At 43.1% G+C, this 19805-nt stretch overlaps 4 protein-coding genes across 5 annotated transcripts in view; all 4 read right to left on the bottom strand.

Annotated features, from left to right (window-relative positions):
* LOC121188170 (protocadherin gamma-A4-like) overlaps nucleotides 1-19805 on the bottom strand; it is a 205088-nt gene that overhangs the window by 180063 nt on the left and 5220 nt on the right. Inside the window, exon 1 of one of the 2 annotated variants that reach the window (XM_041047778.1) lies at nucleotides 4824-7305. The exons of the other annotated variant lie outside the window; for it this stretch is intronic. Coding sequence (XP_040903712.1) covers nucleotides 4824-7211 — 2388 coding nt within the window. The 5' untranslated portion in view covers nucleotides 7212-7305. Of the gene's footprint in view, nucleotides 1-4823; nucleotides 7306-19805 lie in introns of those variants that run through there. 2 annotated transcript variants of the gene reach the window in all.
* Nucleotides 219-2585, bottom strand: LOC121188875 (protocadherin beta-16-like). Its single transcript, XM_041048822.1, has one exon. It carries the CDS (start codon nucleotides 2583-2585, stop codon nucleotides 219-221), a length of 2367 nt encoding a protein of 788 aa, XP_040904756.1.
* On the bottom strand, nucleotides 9131-11536 carry LOC121188874 (protocadherin gamma-A12-like). Its single transcript, XM_041048820.1, has one exon. The coding sequence runs from the start codon at nucleotides 11534-11536 to the stop codon at nucleotides 9131-9133; it is 2406 nt and encodes an 801-aa protein (XP_040904754.1).
* LOC121188873 (protocadherin beta-16-like) lies at nucleotides 17130-19592 on the bottom strand. Its single transcript, XM_041048819.1, has one exon. It carries the CDS (start codon nucleotides 19590-19592, stop codon nucleotides 17130-17132), a length of 2463 nt encoding a protein of 820 aa, XP_040904753.1.

The following is a 19805-nucleotide window of genomic DNA, read 5'->3' as shown; positions in this document are numbered from 1 at the left end:
TTGCAAAGAGCAATCAAAATGAAACCTACAATACCTGAAGTTTCAACAATTCTATAAAAAAGTGCCAAGGGTAGGAAGAAAAATGAAGAATTATGCACAATAGTTTGGACAAAACAGACTTATATATCATATGCGTGAAACTGAAACTACAACGTCAGAGGACTGTGTTTTTCATTGAACTTATTTCTATGAAGACAATTTGATGCCACATAGGTTATTCATACCTGTGAGGACTCCTCTACTTCTCCAAATGCATCAGCAAAGTCTGTTGGGCTTTTCCTTATTGTTTGGTCAGCTGGCAGCGTGTTGTCATTATAAGAACTGACGAACTTAAAGTCACTCGTTCTAGAACCTGTTGTCAGGTAGGCGTCATAATTGTACGTGCTGCGTAAAGTTCCTGTGCCGTCAACATCTGCGTAATTAGGAGGGAGATAAGCGCTGGGGATGGCCACTGCTCCGTCAAACAACAGTCTGGGCTTTCTCCTGCGACAAAACCTCACACCGAGGATGATGATGATGAAGGTCAGGAAAAAGGTGGACACTGACACCAGAGCGATGATCAGGTAAGAGGTCAGTTTGGAATTCTTCTCATCATAAGAAATATCCTTCAGCTCTGGCACCTCAGCCAAGTTATCAGAAATAAGTAAATACATGGAACAGGTGGCAGACAGAGAGGGCTGTCCGTTATCTTTCACTGCCACAATAAGGTTCTGTTTCATGCTGTCAGATTCAGAAATGTCCCGCTGTGTCCTGATCTCTCCGCTGTGGACACCAATACTGAAAAGTCCCGGATCGGTGGATTTGACTATTTGATAGGACAGCCAGGCGTTCTGGCCGGAGTCCGCGTCCACCGCTATCACTTTGGACACCAGAGAGCCTCCGTGTGCAGCTTTGGGGACCAGCTCGGTCATGAAGGAGTTGCCCTCCGGGGCGGGGTACAGTATCTGAGGAGAGTTGTCGTTCACATCCGATATGAACACACTGACGGTCACGTTGCTGCTCAGCGGAGGAGAACCGTTGTCTCTGGCCATCACCTGGACTTTAAAGCTCCTGAACTGTTCATAATCAAACGACCTCACAGCGTGGATCACCCCCGTGTCTCCGTTAACTGACACATAGGAGGACACCGGGGCACCGTTCACCTCACCAGGTAACAGAGAATAAATCACTGTACCGTTTTGTCTCCAGTCGGGGTCTCGAGCACTAACGGAACATAAAGTGGAGCCAGGTTTGTTATTCTCACTCACATATGCGCTGTACGACTGTTCCTCAAACACAGGTGGGTTGTCGTTGATGTCAGCTACAGATAACTGGACACTTTTAGAGGAGGACAGAGGTGGAGAGCCCTCGTCAGTGGCAGTGATTGTAATGTTGTAATCAGACACCACTTCACGGTCCAGTTGTCCTGTGCTCACCAGAGAATAATAGTTTTTAATTGAAGGAGCCAACTTAAAAGGGACATTTTGCTGAATGGAGCAGCGGACCTTTTGGTTATTATCGGAATCTGCATCCTGCACGTTAATAATGCCCACCTCTGTACCAGGTGACACGTTCTCTGGTACTGGATTGGCCAGAGATTTCACATAGATCACAGGTGTGTTGTCATTGACATCGGTGACATCGACTGTTACCTTTGTATATGACGATAATCCTAAACCATCTTTTGCTTTAATGCGCAAATCATAGGATGTAACAGTTTCAAAGTCAATCACGCCATTAACTTTTATTTTGCCGTTCTTACGGTCAATACTAAAAACTTTCTTCACATCCTCAGTAACATGACCAAAGTCATAAGTCACATCTCCATTGACTCCCTCGTCTGCATCAGTCGCGCTCACTGTGACCACTACAGTATCTAAAGGAGAGTTTTCAGGCAGACTGGCTTTATAAACGGCCTGGCTGAACACTGGGGCGTTATCATTAGCATCCAGCACAGTAACGTGTATTACTACGGTACCTGATCTCTGAGGAGAGCCTCCATCTAGAGCTGTGAGGAGCAAATTAATTTCTGATTGTTTCTCGCGATCAAGCTCTTTATCAAGAACAAGCTCTATTGTGTTTCCATTAGCGGCCAAAATGAAATTATCGTTCTTCTTAAGGCTGTAGTGTTGGACTGAATTTTGGCCTACATCCGCATCGTGCGCCTCCTCTATCACAAAACGAGCCCCCCGGACTGCCGACTCTTGAATTTCTATATTGACAGATTCTTCGTTAAATTGTGGAGAGTTATCATTAATATCTTGAATGTGCAGACTGAAAGGATGCAGTTCCAAAGGATTCTCCAGTATGAGATCGCGTTTTATTACACACGACAGCTTCTCTCCACAAAGCTCCTCTCGGTCAATCCTGTCGGCAACAATTAAATCCCCAGTGCTGAGACTGATATCACAATAGCGTTTGCGATTCCCAGCGGCATCAACGCGGGCATTTCTAGAAGAGAGCTGACTCAGATCCAGGTTAAGATCCTTCGCTATATTCCCGATAGAAGATCCGCGCTTCATTTCCTCCTGAAAGGAATAACTCACGTCCCCATGCGCGGCTTGCCACAACAGAAAGAAAACGAAGCAGCTCATTTGGCGCCACATCATGGCAATGCGTTTGGTACAGAAAAAAAACCCCGTTTAGATTTCAGATTCAAAGAAGGATTGTGCTATTTAGTCAAAAGACAATCGACAGCAGGGCAGTGGCACGCTGTATTCATCCTCGGACCAAGAGCTACTAAACATCCACCCTTTTATTGGTCTTCACACCGGAGGGTGGAGTGGAAATGCTTAACGTAGATTAGCAAATAGCGACACCACGAGTGGGAATGAAGAAATAACAGACTGCAGACAATGACAGTAAAAATACTGATGATGATGATAAAAATAACGTAGCACAAGTGGCATATTAAAATTATATAGAAATTATATTAATTGGTTTAACATTTTATGCAACTTCATAACACAATACAAACTGTGAGTGTTAGAAAAGTGTCATTGTCATAATTATACATGAGTAGTACTCATCAATTTTAAACACTGAAGCTATTTTTTCCAAAGGAACGTAGTAAGAAAACATCTCTGACTGAAATTATAAAGCCAAGTTTCCTGAGAACATGTGATAACGCAGATATTGTAAAATATGTGTATGACAGATTAAACTTCTGACAGACTTGTGTACTGGAAAACCACATACAACAGGTTGTTACAATCTATCATAGTAAACTAAGAAAAAAAATATGTCCAGAAAGCAAATGTTCTGGAAAGCAAAGTGCCATAAATAAAAGCTTACAGAAATATTACTCTTCTAAGAGAGAGAGACACAGTGAGATATACTTTACTTTTAACCTTCCTCATTAAAGAATGTCTACCAAACACTAGATATGGCACTGTGCATCACACTTTTTAAAAAATAAAAAAGGAAACCAACATATCCAGCTCTCACCTACCAAACCAACACACAGGTCAGACTCCATCAAAGCCAAACAGTAAAAGCCCCAGTCATAGACAGAAAGCCAGTTTAGCCCCCCTCAAGCTACAAAAAGACTCATAAACACGCCACATCCTCTGACACATCTCAAATTCATTCACAAAAAACACAGATTTCATACTCAGCCCTAAAATGCACAGAGACCAGCCCTTAACACAATAACCCAGGGTCCACCAGTAGTCTGCTCTCAGAGCTATTATGCTGTTTGAGGAATGTGGCTATTGTCTTTTGTCCGCACAGAGTACATGAGCGCCAGTATGTACACATCCTCAGAGAAAAAGCCTCCTATCTTCACACAGACGTTAGATAGTGAAGACAGCAAAGGTAGCACGCACTGACAGCCAATAAATACATGAGGCACAGACTCAAGCATGCCACAAAACTCACAGTCCCTTCCAGCATTATGATCCTCATTAGACAGAAAATCATTTGCTGGCACGGCCATATACAATATCCTCTGCTGAAGATGCCCTGACCTTTTAGGAGGAGGGAGCTTGTAAAACGCTTAAAACCTTCCATACTCTTCTCGCCCAGGTAAATAATCCTCCCTGACCTCTGTTAATGCGCAGATATTGTAGCCTTCACTAAAGTTGCACCTTTCTCTTAAATCTCCCAAAGTTTCCAAGATTTGGAGACGTAAAGGAAAGATGTTTTAAGATTTTAAGTAATTCTGTAAGATGTTCTCCTGATTTGTTTTGAACATTTACACTGGGAAGGATACAGGTCCATGCTTTCACAATGAAATCTAATTAGACACGTTATTGTACTTAACACATCAATCTGAGTTGCCGTTTAATGTATGAGTTAAGGTGGGAAACTTCAGAATCTCCAAAAGCACTGGAAAAGTCAACTGGATTTGTCCTCAGACAGTGGTCAGTAAAACACAGTTTAAGTGAAACTGTGATCTAAAACACTTAAATGATGAATTGAGGCAGTGGTAAGTTTCTCCAGAAAATATACCACAAGAGCAACAGCAAGGCTCAGCACCAAGGACAGAGACAAAGCTCTAGACAGCTCAGGCAAACCAATGCTGTGTGAACAAAGAAATATAGGTTTGGTGAAAGAGACAGGAGGGAAAAAAAAGAGCTTGGTATCAAACTCCATGATTAATCGCAGTGCTTAATGCATGTATTTAGGAACTGATAACAGTAATGACACGCATTGAAGGTAGCAATCATTTTAAAAACAGGATGAACCTAAACAAGGAAACTTCATGGCAGCAGTGTGTCACACAATTAAAATCGTGTTTTCAAAGATGACAAGAAAGGAAAAAATGTTACGCTATGGGTACTGCATGAAAAGTTAGCTTGCAAACACAAATTGCTCAGAACAAAGATGTCACCTGTTCCTACCTCAGGAGAACCATCAGAGTCTCCAAATGCATCAGCAAAGTCTGTTGGACTTTTCCTCAGAGTCTGGTCAGCTGGCAGTGTGTTGTCATTGTATGACGTCACAAACTTAAAGTCACTCGTTCTAGAACCTGTTGTCAGGTAGGCGTCATAATTGTACGTGCTGCGTAAAGTTCCTGTGCCGTCAACGTCTGCGTAATTAGGAGGGAGATAAGCGCTGGGGATGGCCACTGCTCCGTCAAACAACAGTCTGGGCTTTCTCCTGCGACAAAACCTCACACCGAGGATGATGATGATGAACGTCAGGAAAAAGGTGGACACTGACACCAGAGCGATGATCAAGTAAGAGGTCAGTTTGGAATTCTTCTCATCATAAGAAATATCCTTCAGCTCTGGCACCTCAGCCAAGTTATCAGAAATAAGTAAATACACGGAGCAGGTGGCAGACAGAGAGGGCTGTCCGTTATCTTTCACTGCCACAATAAGATTCTGTTTCATGCTGTCAGATTCAGAAATGTCCCGCTGTGTCCTGATCTCTCCGCTGTGGACACCAATACTGAAAAGTCCCGCATCAGTCGATTTGACTATATGATAGGACAGCCAGGCGTTCTGGCCGGAGTCCGCGTCCACCGCTATCACTTTGGACACCAGAGAGCCTCCGTGTGCGGCTTTGGGGACCAGCTCGGTCATGAAGGAGTTGCCCTCCGGGGCGGGGTACAGTATCTGAGGAGAGTTGTCGTTCACATCCGATATGAACACACTGACGGTCACGTTGCTGCTCAGCGGAGGAGAACCGTTGTCTCTGGCCATCACCTGGACTTTAAAGCTCCTGAACTGTTCATAATCAAACGACCTCACAGCGTGGATCACCCCCGTGTCTCCGTTAACTGACACATAGGAGGACACCGGGGCACCGTTCACCTCACCAGATAACAGAGAATAAATCACTGTACCGTTTTGTCTCCAGTCGGGGTCTCGAGCACTAACGGAACATAAAGTGGAGCCAGGTTTGTTATTCTCACTCACATATGCGCTGTACGACTGTTGCTCAAACACAGGTGGGTTGTCGTTGATGTCAGCTACAGATAACTGGACACTTTTAGAGGAGGACAGAGGTGGAGAGCCCTCGTCAGTGGCAGTGATTGTAATGTTGTAATCAGACATCACTTCGCGGTCCAGTTGTCCTGTGCTCACCAGAGAATAATAGTTTTTAATGGAAGGAACCAACTTAAAAGGGACATTTTGCTGAATGGAGCAGCGGGCCTGTCTTTTATTCTCAGAGTCTCTGTCCTGCACGTTAATGATGCCCACCTCTGTACCAGGCGACACGTTCTCAGGTATGGGGTTAGTCAGTGATTTCACGTGTATAACTGGGGCGTTGTCATTTATATCTGTAATTTCTATGATTAAAGTTGTATATGACGCCAGTCCCAGACCATCTTTAGCGCTGATCTGCATCTCATATGACGATTCTTTTTCATAATCAATAGCTCCAGCCACTTTAACTTCTCCGGTTTTAGGATTTACAAAGAACACTTGGTTTTCATCTGAAACATGATCAAATGCATAAGTGATTTCGCTGTGTAAACCTTCGTCTGCATCAGTTGCGCTCACTGTGATCACCAACGTATCTAGAGGAGAGTTTTCAGGCAGACTGGCTTTATAGACGCTCTGGCTAAACACTGGTACATTATCATTAGCATCCAACACAGTGACGTGTATAACTACAGTACCTGATCTCTGAGGAGAGCCTCCATCAAATGCGGTAAGTAACAACATAATCTCTTTTTTGTCCTCTCTGTCCAACTCTTTGTCTAAGACCAGTTCACCATATTTTCGTCCACTGCCTTTCGACTTAACGTTTAGTTTGAAGTGATCATTCTGCTGTAGTGAGTAGCCCTGAACAGAATTTTCTCCGATGTCTCCATCGTGTGCCTCATCTAGCAGAAAAAGCGAACCCTTGACTGCCGATTCTCGTATTTCAAATTTCAGTGAATCTTCTTTAAACTGCGGTGAATTGTCATTAATATCCTGAACACGGATACTAATACGGTGAAGCTCTAGTGGATTTTCCAGGACGAGTTCCTGTTTTAGAACACATGACGCCTTTTTCGCACAAAGCCCTTCTCTGTCAATCCTCTCCTGCACCATCAAGTCTCCGGTGTTGAGATTTACACTGCAGTAGTTCACACTGTTGTCCTCAGTATCGATACGAGCCTTGCGAGCGGACAGTCTGCCCACATCAAGGCCCAGATCCTTCGCGATATTTCCGATTACAGATCCACGTTTCATCTCCTCCGGGATGGAGTAGCTCACGTCTCCATTGACGGGGAGGAACAAGAGAAAAAACATAGCGAGGCCGCAGTGCCACACAAATCTGTCATATTCCATTGTTACTGCGAGAAAGAGCACAATCACATTCAAACTATTACTAAGTAGGTCTAAATAAACGAGCGAATCACCCGTCAAGTATTCTAATAAACCGAAAACGTCCAATCAGGTCAGACACGAAGCGGTTTTCGTGAACTGCAGCACAATAGCAGAAGCAGTGTTTGCATTCGTTGACACTGAAGGGTGGAGAATGACCGTGGCTTCCTGTTCACTGGTACATACTGACACCATGAGTATTTCTTAGGTACAGCAATGCAATGTATGCTTTTTGTACATGTTTGAGAAATGGAACCATTCAGTGACTCTTATGTATCCAAACAACAACAATAAAAGCCACAACAGTGCTTTACTAATTGGCCAACGTTCAATAAAAAAAGGCAAAAGGAAAAATGAAATTGCTGCAACTGTGTCTGGAGAACAGTTCATGTTTCCAAACAACAATTTGAAAAAGTCCATAAACTATACTATATCTGAAGAAAAAGCAGGGACCGTTTCCCTTTCAGATTCATTCTATTGCTGTTTCATGTTATCTTAAAATTGCAAGAGGACTGATGTACAAAAATCCATTGTCACTCCTGATAGTCATTTCCTGACACAGTAATTTTGCAGATGTTGAGCGTATGGAAACATATTATTGCATTTTAACCCATGAGACTGAACCTATTAATCCATCTGCTGGCTGGTGAAAACTATACACTGAAGTCCCATGTGCTTTCACACGTATCACAAACTGTTTCAAAATTTAAGTTAATGCCCTGAAATCAAAGATGGATCGATTTAAAGTGATCGTGCTCCTACCAGAGTTATGACAACACAGAGAAGACATCAGCTTAATATGTCTTTTCATAATTGATACTCCCATGATGAGCAACAAATATATTATTAAATACTGAAACACAGTAAGGTCAGACTTGTTTTATAGATACATTTGTAAACATGGTGTGTTACTGCTCTACCACATATTTTGACTCTGAAGTTTGTCAAACATTAAAATGTTACAGTGATAAACAATTGATGCAGAGTTCAGAAAATATTGCTAAAATTCTATTTAAGCTATAACAACAGAAATGTGTCACATACAAAACTATCAAATGTCCACTAAAAAAATACTCTTTTAGCAAGTTGCTGTCAAACGTTGACTGCAGGAGTCACACTGAAAAAACTTCTGCATGGATTATTAACTCAAGGAAGTATTTTTCAAGACTATATCAGTACTTTTACACAGACAGAGAGAACTTATGAAGAGGACAACCCACTAGCAAAACAACAAGCAGGCTCCGTTTTCAATGTATTCATATTGGTACACTGGAATACTACTGACTATGGATCAAGAGGAGGCTCTCACAATGAAACTATATTAGATCAAGGACAAATTCATGAAAACATCAAAGCAGGAAAACCATATAGTAGAAAAAGCAGTATCACAGAAAACTCAATTAAAAACATAAGCTAAGGGGAAGAATGAAAACAGCGCGAAACACTGGGGTAACATATCTCTGAAAATGCACAAATGCAACGGAATTCAGCTTCAAGGACATAGAAACAAACTGCATAGTTGGGGAGCAAACGTAAAGCATTCATAAAACCACATACAAAAAGGTGGACTTAAATGTAATGGAATGGAAAATGGCCTTTAAAGCAGATGGAATTCACCACGCCAAACACGATTTGATAAAAATTAATGTCACGATTTTGATACTTGATACCTTTCTATTTTTAATGTGAGACTGTCCAAATGCAGATATATAAAGTTATTAGGCACAATCATTAATTCCAAACGACCTGAAGACACATTTAAAGTATCTTAAACCGCCACCTCTTGAATGACCACAGCAATGACGAACGGTTCAAGCTCAAAGAACCAAAGCAAAACACGAGAATGTGTTTTACTTATCACCGAAATGAGAGTTAGGTGATATTTAATATGTTCCTACCTCAGGAGAACCATCTGAGTCTCCAAAAACCTCAGCAAAGTCTGTTGGGCTTTTCCTCAGAGTCTGGTCAGCTGGCAGTGTGTTGTCATTGTATGACGTCACAAACTTAAAATCACTCGTTCTAGAACCTGTTGTCAGGTAGGCGTCATAATTGTACGTGCTGCGTAAAGTTCCTGTGCCGTCAACGTCTGCGTAATTAGGAGGCAGATAAGCGCTGGGGATGGCCACTGCTCCGTCAAACAACAGTCTGGGCTTTCTCCTGCGACAAAACCTCACACCCAGGATGATGATGATGAAGGTCAGGAAAAAGGTGGACACTGACACCAGAGCGATGATCAGGTAAGAGGTCAGTTTGGAATTCTTCTCATCATAAGAAATATCCTTCAGCTCTGGCACTTCAGCCAAGTTATCAGAAATAAGTAAATACATGGAGCAGGTGGCAGACAGAGAGGGCTGTCCGTTATCTTTCACTGCCACAATAAGGTTCTGTTTCATGCTGTCAGATTCAGAAATGTCCCGCTGTGTCCTGATCTCTCCGCTGTGGACACCAATACTGAAAAGTCCCGGATCAGTGGATTTCACTATGTGATAAGACAGCCAGGCGTTCTGGCCGGAGTCCGCGTCCACCGCTATCACTTTGGACACCAGAGAGCCTCCGTGTGCGGCTTTGGGGACCAGCTCGGTCATGAAGGAGTTGCCCTCCGGGGCGGGGTACAGTATCTGAGGAGAGTTGTCGTTCACATCCGATATGAACACACTGACGGTCACGTTGCTGCTCAGCGGAGGAGAACCGTTGTCTCTGGCCATCACCTGGACTTTAAAGCTCCTGAACTGTTCATAATCAAACGACCTCACAGCGTGGATCACCCCCGTGTCTCCGTTAACTGACACATAGGAGGACACCGGGGCACCGTTCACCTCACCAGATAACAGAGAATAAATCACTGTACCGTTTTGTCTCCAGTCGGGGTCTCGAGCACTAACGGAACATAAAGTGGAGCCAGGTTTGTTATTCTCACTCACATATGCGCTGTACGACTGTTCCTCAAACACAGGTGGGTTGTCGTTGATGTCAGCTACAGATAACTGGACACTTTTAGAGGAGGACAGAGGTGGAGAGCCCTCATCAGTGGCAGTGATTGTAATATTGTAATCAGACACCACTTCACGGTCCAGTTGTCCTGTGCTCACCAGAGAATAATAGTTTTTAATGGAAGGAACCAACTTAAAAGGGACATTTTGCTGAATGGAGCAGCGGACCTGTCTGTTATTCTCAGAGTCTCTGTCCTGCACGTTGATGATGCCCACCTCTGTACCAGGTGACACGTTCTCAGGTATGGGGTTAGACAGTGATTTTAGATATATAATCGGTGCGTTGTCATTCACGTCAGTGATGTCAATAATCACTTTTGTTTCTGAAGAGAGTCCATAACCGTCTTTGGCCTCTACAAACACTTCATATCTGGATCCCTCTTCATAATCTATGTCACCTGTCACACTGATTTCTCCTGTTTTCTCATCCAGTGCAAAAAGTTTTTGCGATTTATCAGAGAGTCGGCTGAATTCATACGTAACCTCTCCATTCACGCCTTCGTCCGCATCTGATGCACTTACTGTGACAACTTTTGTTTTCAAAGCGGAGTTTTCCGGTAATGTAGCTGTATAAACGGCCTCAGTGAACACTGGGGCGTTATCATTAGCATCAAGTACAATGACGTGTATCACCACAGTCCCGGATCTCTGAGGAGAACCACCATCCACAGCCGTGAGCAGTAACTTCATTTCCTGCTTCTCCTCTCGGTCTAACTCTTTATTTAAAACCAACTCACCATATTTACTGCCAGCACTCGTCGTCTGAATGCTGAACACAAAGTGAGGGTTTGGTTCTAAAACGTAGCTTTCAACGGAGTTCTTGCCTATATCTGCATCTTGTGCTGCATTGATGCGATATCTGGTTCCTTTGACAGCTGACTCTGTAATTTCCAGCTTTATAATATCCTTCGGGAAAACGGGAGCATTGTCGTTCACGTCCTGCACCTGCAGGGACAACCGGTGTAACTCCAAAGGATTCTCTAAGAGCAAGTCGAATTTCAGAACGCACGAAGGCCTTTCTCCACAATGCTCCTCTCTGTCTATTCTTTCCCCAACCAATAAATCCCCGCTTCGAAGGTTTATCTCGCAATACTGTCTGTCGTTTCCCTCCATGTCAACTCGAGCTTTGCGAGCAGACAGTCTGCCCACCTCCAGCCCGAGATCTTTGGCAATATTTCCAATAACAGATCCGCGCTTCAGCTCCTCCTGCACAGAATAGCTCAGGTCTCCGTGAGCGCAGTGCACCACAACAAAGAAAAAGACAAAGCCACAGCTTTGAACAACTAGCCGCCTCTGCATCGTCCTAAAACAGCGTTACACAAATGAAAAACACGGTAGTTTCAAGCATTAAAACACGTTATCCAGGGAGGATATGTGCCCGTCGAGCATTTGTCGTCTTTGTTGAACGCTGTAGGGAACGCAGGGGTGGTCGATAGCACTGATGGGTGGTGTGCAAAGAAAGCTTAACGTTTGACTCCATAGCTGGTCTATAGTGACACCGTGAGTATAAATGAAATATAGCAGTTTTACAAAAGTGATGCAAATGTTCTTAATACATGATCAGATCGTTTGGTATTGAAAAGAGTAATAATGAGATTTTGTGTTTTTTTGGTCATTGAAAAGTGAAACTTACAAGACACTATAAAGAAACATTCCCCAAAATGTTAAGTAAAGTTTGACAACAGATGATATCCCTACCAGTTAAACGACTTAAGAGTGCCCAGAGACTCATCTCCCTCTCACTCGATCACTCTCTCTCAATAAATTAAATCATACCGTTTTGAAGGACATGCAAATATCTGCCTCCAGCTTCATCCAACGAAAAATTCAACTGCATTACACACGCTAATAAAAGATAAATGTGGAACACAAACAACTCAAAATAGCAGAAAGACAAGCAAGATATCATGCTGCTCTGTTGGAGACAACTTTGTCCTTAACTTTAGTTTGACACTGAAGACAAAGAGGTGACAAAATGCTTCAGGCATAAATATAAACGTTAATAGTAGTAAATGAAAATAATTCGTTAATGAGGTGCACTTACAAACGAGGAACGCTGCTCACTGATGACATACAGCTCTCAGTCTGTTCAGTGTCATTTTCGCTGTATTTGTTGCTAATAAAGATGCGTAACTCGAATATTAAGTGTAAAATATCACAAAGACTAGTCAAGAAAACACACTGGTAAAATAAATAGCAAACAAAACGTTTAAGATATGCAAAAAAAGAAAGAGGGTGGAAAGTTGCTCCAGAAAACACATCACAACAGTCACCGCGAAGTTCAGCACCAAGGACAGAGACACAATGAACAAACTGCAGCTCTGCTCTTTAGACACATGCAGACACACCGATGCTGTGTGAACAGGTAGTCCACGTTTTGGAAGAAAAATACAAAAAAAATAGATCAACAGCTTCAAAAAACGAAAACATTTGAGATAGCTGCATTCCACAGTGGAAAACCTATAAACCATTCTCAAGAGGCACCAAAAGTAGCCTTAGAACACAACTACACCGTTACATTTTATTATACTCCACGATGCATGTTCATGCTCAATGTATGCATTTGATGAATAAATGAAAATGATGACTTTCTGTTGAAGATCGTAGTAGAGTTAAACCTGAAATTAATCTATATGATGAAACTTTGATTAAGGTAATTGTATATTACGTTATTAAAACTGATGTTTACAAAGAAAAAAAAGGATGGAAAATTCAAAGAGGTCTTAATATGAAAAATGCCTAACAACAAGGATGACACCTGTTCCTACCTCAGGTGAAGCATCACAATCTCCAAATGCATCAGCAAAGTCTGTTGGACTTTTCCTCAGAGTCTGGTCAGCTGGCAGTGTGTTGTCATTGTATGACGTCACAAACTTAAAGTCACTCGTTCTAGAACCTGTTGTCAGGTAGGCGTCATAATTGTACGTGCTGCGTAAAGTTCCTGTGCCGTCAACGTCTGCGTAATTAGGAGGGAGATAAGCGCTGGGGATGGCCACTGCTCCGTCAAACAACAGTCTGGGCTTTCTCCTGCGACAAAACCTCACACCGAGGATGATGATGATGAAGGTCAGGAAAAAGGTGGACACTGACACCAGAGCGATGATCAGGTAAGAGGTCAGTTTGGAATTCTTCTCATCATAAGAAATATCCTTCAGCTCTGGCACCTCAGCCAAGTTATCAGAAATAAGTAAATACATGGAGCAGGTGGCAGACAGAGAGGGCTGTCCGTTATCTTTCACTGCCACAATAAGGTTCTGTTTCATGCTGTCAGATTCAGAAATGTCCCGCTGTGTCCTGATCTCTCCGCTGTGGACACCAATACTGAAAAGTCCCGGATCAGTGGATTTGACTATATGATAGGACAGCCAGGCGTTCTGGCCGGAGTCCGCGTCCACCGCTATCACTTTGGACACCAGAGAGCCTCCGTGTGCAGCTTTGGGGACCAGCTCGGTCATGAAGGAGTTGCCCTCCGGGGCGGGGTACAGTATCTGAGGAGAGTTGTCGTTCACATCCGATATGAACACACTGACGGTCACGTTGCTGCTCAGCGGAGGAGAACCGTTGTCTCTGGCCATCACCTGGACTTTAAAGCTCCTGAACTGTTCATAATCAAACGACCTCACAGCGTGGATCACCCCCGTGTCTCCGTTAACTGACACATAGGAGGACACCGGGGCACCGTTCACCTCACCGGATAACAGAGAATAAATCACTGTACCGTTCTGTCTCCAGTCGGGGTCTCGAGCACTAACGGAACATAAAGTGGAGCCAGGTTTGTTATTCTCACTCACATATGCGCTGTACGACTGTTCCTCAAACACAGGTGGGTTGTCGTTGATGTCAGCTACAGATAACTGGACACTTTTAGAGGAGGACAGAGGTGGAGAGCCCTCGTCAGTGGCAGTGATTGTAATGTTGTAATCAGACACCACTTCACGGTCCAGTTGTCCTGTGCTCACCAGAGAATAATAGTTTTTAATGGAAGGAACCAACTTAAAAGGGACATTTTGCTGAATGGAGCAGCGGACCTGTCTGTTATTCTCAGAGTCTCTGTCCTGCACGTTGATGATGCCCACCTCTGTACCAGGTGACACGTTCTCGGGTATGGGGTTAGTCAGTGATTTCAGATATATTACGGGGGCGTTGTCATTCACATCTGTTACATCTATGATGACTTTGGCATAAGAGGTTAATCCCAAACCATCTTTTGCTGTGACACGCAGTTCAAATGATGAAGTTATTTCAAAATCGACCGCTGCACACAATTTTATGTCACCGGTCTTATGATCTATAGTAAAAACTGACTTCACATCTTCTGAAATATGTCCAAAATCATATGTAACCTCTCCATTTAGTCCCTCGTCTGCATCGGTAGCACTCACTGTCAGCACGACAGCACCTAGTGGAGAGTTTTCAGGCAGACTGGCTTTATAAACGGCCTGGCTGAACACTGGGACGTTATCATTAGCATCCAGCACAGTGATGTGAATAACCACAGTACCTGACCTCTGAGGAGAACCTCCATCCAGAGCTGTGAGAAGCAGATTTATTTCCTTTAAATTTTCACGGTCAAGCTCTTTGTTTAGCACAAGTTCCACAGAATTAGTTCCAACGCCCAGAATGAAATTATCATTCCTTTGCAAGTTGTACGTCTGAACTGAATATTTGCCTATATCCGCATCATGTGCTTCTTCTATTGGAAAACGAGCACCTTTTGCCGCGGATTCTCTTATATCTATATGAATCAATTCTTTATTAAATTGCGGGGAGTTATCGTTTATATCCTGGACATGCAGACTAATTCGATGCAGTTCCAATGGATTCTCTAACATGAGCTCTTGTTTTAAAGCGCAGGATGCTTTGTCCCCACATAGGCCCTCTCTGTCAATCCTCTCGGCAACAATCAGATCCCCGTTACGGAGGTTTATTTCACAGTAACGCTTGTCGCTTCCATCGGTATCAATCCGGGCCTTTCGAGCGGATAATGTGCTTGTTTCAAGACCCAAGTCTTTGGCGATGTTTCCGATCACGGATCCACGTCTCATCTCCTCCGGAAAAGAATAGCTTATATCTCCACTGGCAAAATGCAAAGAATGGAGGAGGAAAGCAACGGCACAGCTTTGTAATATTAATCCCGCGACAGTCATCGTGTTGCCGAACTGAAACAGTAAACGTTTACTAAAGTCGGTATACAGGAGCACGACCCCCCACAAAAAAAACAAGTATTTAACCAAAATCGTCACAATGCAAAAGCAAGTCTCTCCCTGTCTCGACGAGCGACTGCAACACCTTAACTCACATTATGCGTCGACAGCAGTGGGTGGATATAGACACACAAATTATTACAGCTGGTGCATAGCGACATCGTGAGTCTCTTCACTAAACTGCATATTGACCACTTGGAGCGAGTCTGTGCAAGTCACACACTTATGAAAACTGACATCTTTGGAGAGCACATTAATTTAAAAGAGAAATACTGTGGTGAAATGTCTTGAGACATGTAAAGAAGATCCAACATGAAGAGCACTTCGAAAACAACAGCATTGTTTCACTAGGGCAATGCTTTTTTTTTTTTTTTTTTTTTGGATGTGAAAAAATACTCAAATCTGTCTGAGCATTTACATCCGTGTCTTTAAACGAAGTATGTTAAGTTTAGCTTTTAAATCAATGTGCTTACATGTTTCTTACGATGGTATGAGAGCAATTTACAACAACTGCTTTGGTCTCAAATCATAACATTTTAGAAACACGGGGCAAAATGACACCTTATGCAAGAATCACCTAAAATACGTAAATAGTGAAGGAAGTGACCATCTAAATTACTTAAGTAATGTATGAGATGATGTAAAGCTAATAAGAATCAATACTTCACTGATATTTACTTTAGATTTACAGAGAAACATAGATGAAACATGAATATGTTTTTGAGGGAAATATGCAGTATATTGACTGTCAATATGAAGGTGACATTAATAATATAGAGATAAAGGACAGAGAATTTGTTACACCTGAAGACTCCTCAAATCTAAAGCCCATTTTTGTCATTTATGAGAAGTAGGTGTACAACATAATTGAAACATGGCCAACCAGACCCTTTAAAGTATGTGGCATAATATGATTTACAAGGTATTGGAAGCTTCCCATGAACGAGGAAATAATCTTATCTAAAACAACAAGCACTGAGACTGAAAAATATCAGAAAAGTTCCCGGGAAGTTAAGTAAGAGTGTAAAACTAAGGAAATTATCAACACTTAAGAAGGATTCAAGTATTTAAAAAAAACAATTATTCTTCATAAAAGGGTGGCAATAACTAAACCATTGTAGAGAATTAAAGTTGTCAGGAGCAAATAGACGTACCATAATTTAAAAACCAAAACAAACACTGTCCTGAAGCATGCACAAGTAACAGCAGTTATCAGGAAACCTCCCAAAGCAACTAAGGACAACTAGCGAACAAGAACTGTAAAATTCATCAAATAACAAATGTATCACTGAGCTGGCAATGTTTCAAGAACAATTAGACATTATCAGGGAAAGAAAAGGATGAACGTACCTGAAATACCAATAACTATGTTTCTACAAAAACAGGCCAAAAATGAACTTATAATCTTACCTCAGGAGAAGCAATACTATGCAAATGCATCAGCAGAGCAACAGCATACTTGAAACTAGGCATTAAACATTGAACGAAATGCACTGAGGAAACAATATATGAAATGAAATTTACTAAAATAAAACTCAGTAAAGAATAGTGAAATAGTGGAATCAAAAGACTAGATTATCCCTGAAAATGCACCATTAGATCAACCAGGGGTCAGTACCATGGACAGAGTAAAGGAAATATGCTTTAGATTTTTTTCCTTGACAAGGATATAAATGGTAATCAGCAGATCACCACACTGCAGAACGGCGATGTGAGAAATTGGAGAGGGGTATATTGATATAAAAAAGCGCCCCTACCTCTGGAGAAGCATCACACTCTCCAAATGCATCAGCAAAGTCTGTTGGACTTTTCCTCAGAGTCTGGTCAGCTGGAAGTGTGTTGTCATTGTATGACGTCACAAACTTAAAGTCACTCGTTCTAGAACCTGTTGTCAGGTAGGCGTCATAATTGTACGTGCTGCGTAAAGTTCCTGTGCCGTCAACGTCTGCGTAATTAGGAGGGAGATAAGCGCTGGGGATGGCCACTGCTCCGTCAAACAACAGTCTGGGCTTTCTCCTGCGACAAAACCTCACACCGAGGATGATGATGATGAAGGTCAGGAAAAAGGTGGACACTGACACCAGAGCGATGATCAGGTAAGAGGTCAGTTTGGAATTCTTCTCATCATAAGAAATATCCTTCAGCTCTGGCACCTCAGCCAAGTTATCAGAAATAAGTAAATACATGGAACAGGTGGCAGACAGAGAGGGCTGTCCGTTATCTTTCACTGCCACAATAAGGTTCTGTTTCATGCTGTCAGATTCAGAAATGTCCCGCTGTGTCCTGATTTCTCCGCTGTGGACACCAATACTGAAAAGTCCCGGATCAGTCGATTTGACTATATGATAGGTCAGCCAGGCGTTCTGGCCGGAGTCCGCGTCCACCGCTATCACTTTGGACACCAGAGAGCCTCCGTGTGCAGCTTTGGGGACCAGCTCGGTCATGAAGGAGTTGCCCTCCGGGGCGGGGTACAGTATCTGAGGAGAGTTGTCGTTCACATCCGATATGAACACACTGACGGTCACGTTGCTGCTCAGCGGAGGAGAACCGTTGTCTCTGGCCATCACCTGGACTTTAAAGCTCCTGAACTGTTCATAATCAAACGACCTCACAGCGTGGATCACCCCCGTGTCTCCGTTAACTGACACATAGGAGGACACCGGGGCACCGTTCACCTCACCAGATAACAGAGAATAAATCAATGTACCGTTTTGTCTCCAGTCGGGGTCTCGAGCACTAACGGAACATAAAGTGGAGCCAGGTTTGTTATTCTCACTCACATATGCGCTGTACGACTTTTCCTCAAACACAGGTGGGTTGTCGTTGATGTCAGCTACAGATAACTGGACACTTTTAGAGGAGGACAGAGGTGGAGAGCCCTCGTCAGTAGCAGTGATTGTAATGTTGTAATCAGACACCACTTCACGGTCCAGTTGTCCTGTGCTCACCAGAGAATAATAGTTTTTAATGGAAGGAACCAACTTAAAAGGGACATTTTGCTGAATGGAGCAGCGGACCTGTCTGTTATTCTCAGAGTCTCTGTCCTGCACGTTGATGATGCCCACCTCTGTACCAGGTGACACGTTCTCAGGTATGGGGTTAGTCAGTGATTTCAAACTGATAGCAGGTGCGTTGTCATTGACATCTGTTATATCAATAATTACTGTACAATACGAGGTAAGGCCTGGTCCGTCTTTCGCTCTTATTCGCAGTTCAATGGAGGTCTCAGTCTCATAATCAATAGAGCCCCTGACTCTTATCTCTCCTGTCTTATGATCAAGTGAGAACAAAGAGACATGATCATCGGATACATGATCAAAATTGTACGTTATATCTCCATTGACTCCCTCGTCTGCATCAGTCGCGCTCACTGTGACCACTACAGTATCTAAAGGAGAGTTTTCAGGCAGACTGGCTTTATAAACGGCCTGGCTGAACACCGGGGCGTTATCATTAGCATCCAGCACAGTGACGTGAATGATTGCAGTCCCTGATCTCTGTGGAGAACCACCATCTAGAGCTGTAAGCACTAATTTTAGTTCTCTCTCTTGTTCTCGGTCTAACTCTTTTACCAAAACCAATTCGGAATGTTTCCGCCCACTAGCCTCTGTGTCTACATTAATTGTGAAATGCTCATTATGTTGTAAATTGTAGCGCTGTACCGCATTTGTACCGATATCTGCATCATGAGCTTCTGTGAGTAAGAATCTGGCCCCTTTCACGGCTGATTCTCTAATTTCAAACGAAATCAAGTCCTCACTAAACTGTGGGGCGTTGTCGTTTATATCTTGAACACGAATACTGATACGATGAAGCTCTAAAGGGTTTTCCAAAACAATCTCCTCTTTTAAAACGCAAGTCGCCTTCTTACCACAAAGCCCTTCTCTGTCGATCCGGTCAGAAACAATCAAATCCCCGGTGCTCAGATTAATATCACAATAGCGCTTGTTATTGCTGTCTGTGTCAATGCGAGCTTTACGCGAGGAAAGTGTAGCAGTCCCGAGGCCGAGATCTTTGGCTATATTTCCAATCGCAGAGCCGCGTTTCATCTCCTCTGCAACAGAGTAGCTCACGTCGCCATGCGCGAAATGCAGGCTGATGACAAGGAAAACAACACAAAAGCGACTCATAGAAAATCCTCTGTACACCATTTTCTCCATGATCGGCGAGGCGCTCGTCCGTCCCCGGCCAGTCCCTTCAAAGTGATCAAAGACAGATGTATTCCTCCTTATTAATTATCCGGATATCAGCACAACGTGTAGGCTTCTTTGTATCGTCTTTTACCGACACACGTACAGCACCACAGTAACGCTTTGCAATGGTGGAAAAGAATGGATGCAGCAACGGGCACCTTCTGCCTTTGT

Source organism: Toxotes jaculatrix, chromosome 10, assembly GCF_017976425.1.
Source record: "Toxotes jaculatrix isolate fToxJac2 chromosome 10, fToxJac2.pri, whole genome shotgun sequence".
In the NCBI taxonomy this organism is placed as follows: Eukaryota; Metazoa; Chordata; class Actinopteri; family Toxotidae; genus Toxotes; species Toxotes jaculatrix.
The sequence above is the reverse complement of the archived record's forward strand: the minus strand, read 5'-3'. Positions and strand labels throughout refer to the sequence as shown.

What these genes read in the sequence shown, in the direction of transcription:
- LOC121188875 (XM_041048822.1), bottom strand. Translation starts at nt 2,585, where the DNA reads ATGTGGCGCCAAATGAGCTGCTTCGTTTTCTTTCTGTTGTGGCAAGCC.
- LOC121188874 (XM_041048820.1), bottom strand. Translation starts at nt 11,536, where the DNA reads ATGCAGAGGCGGCTAGTTGTTCAAAGCTGTGGCTTTGTCTTTTTCTTT.
- LOC121188873 (XM_041048819.1), bottom strand. Translation starts at nt 19,592, where the DNA reads ATGGTGTACAGAGGATTTTCTATGAGTCGCTTTTGTGTTGTTTTCCTT.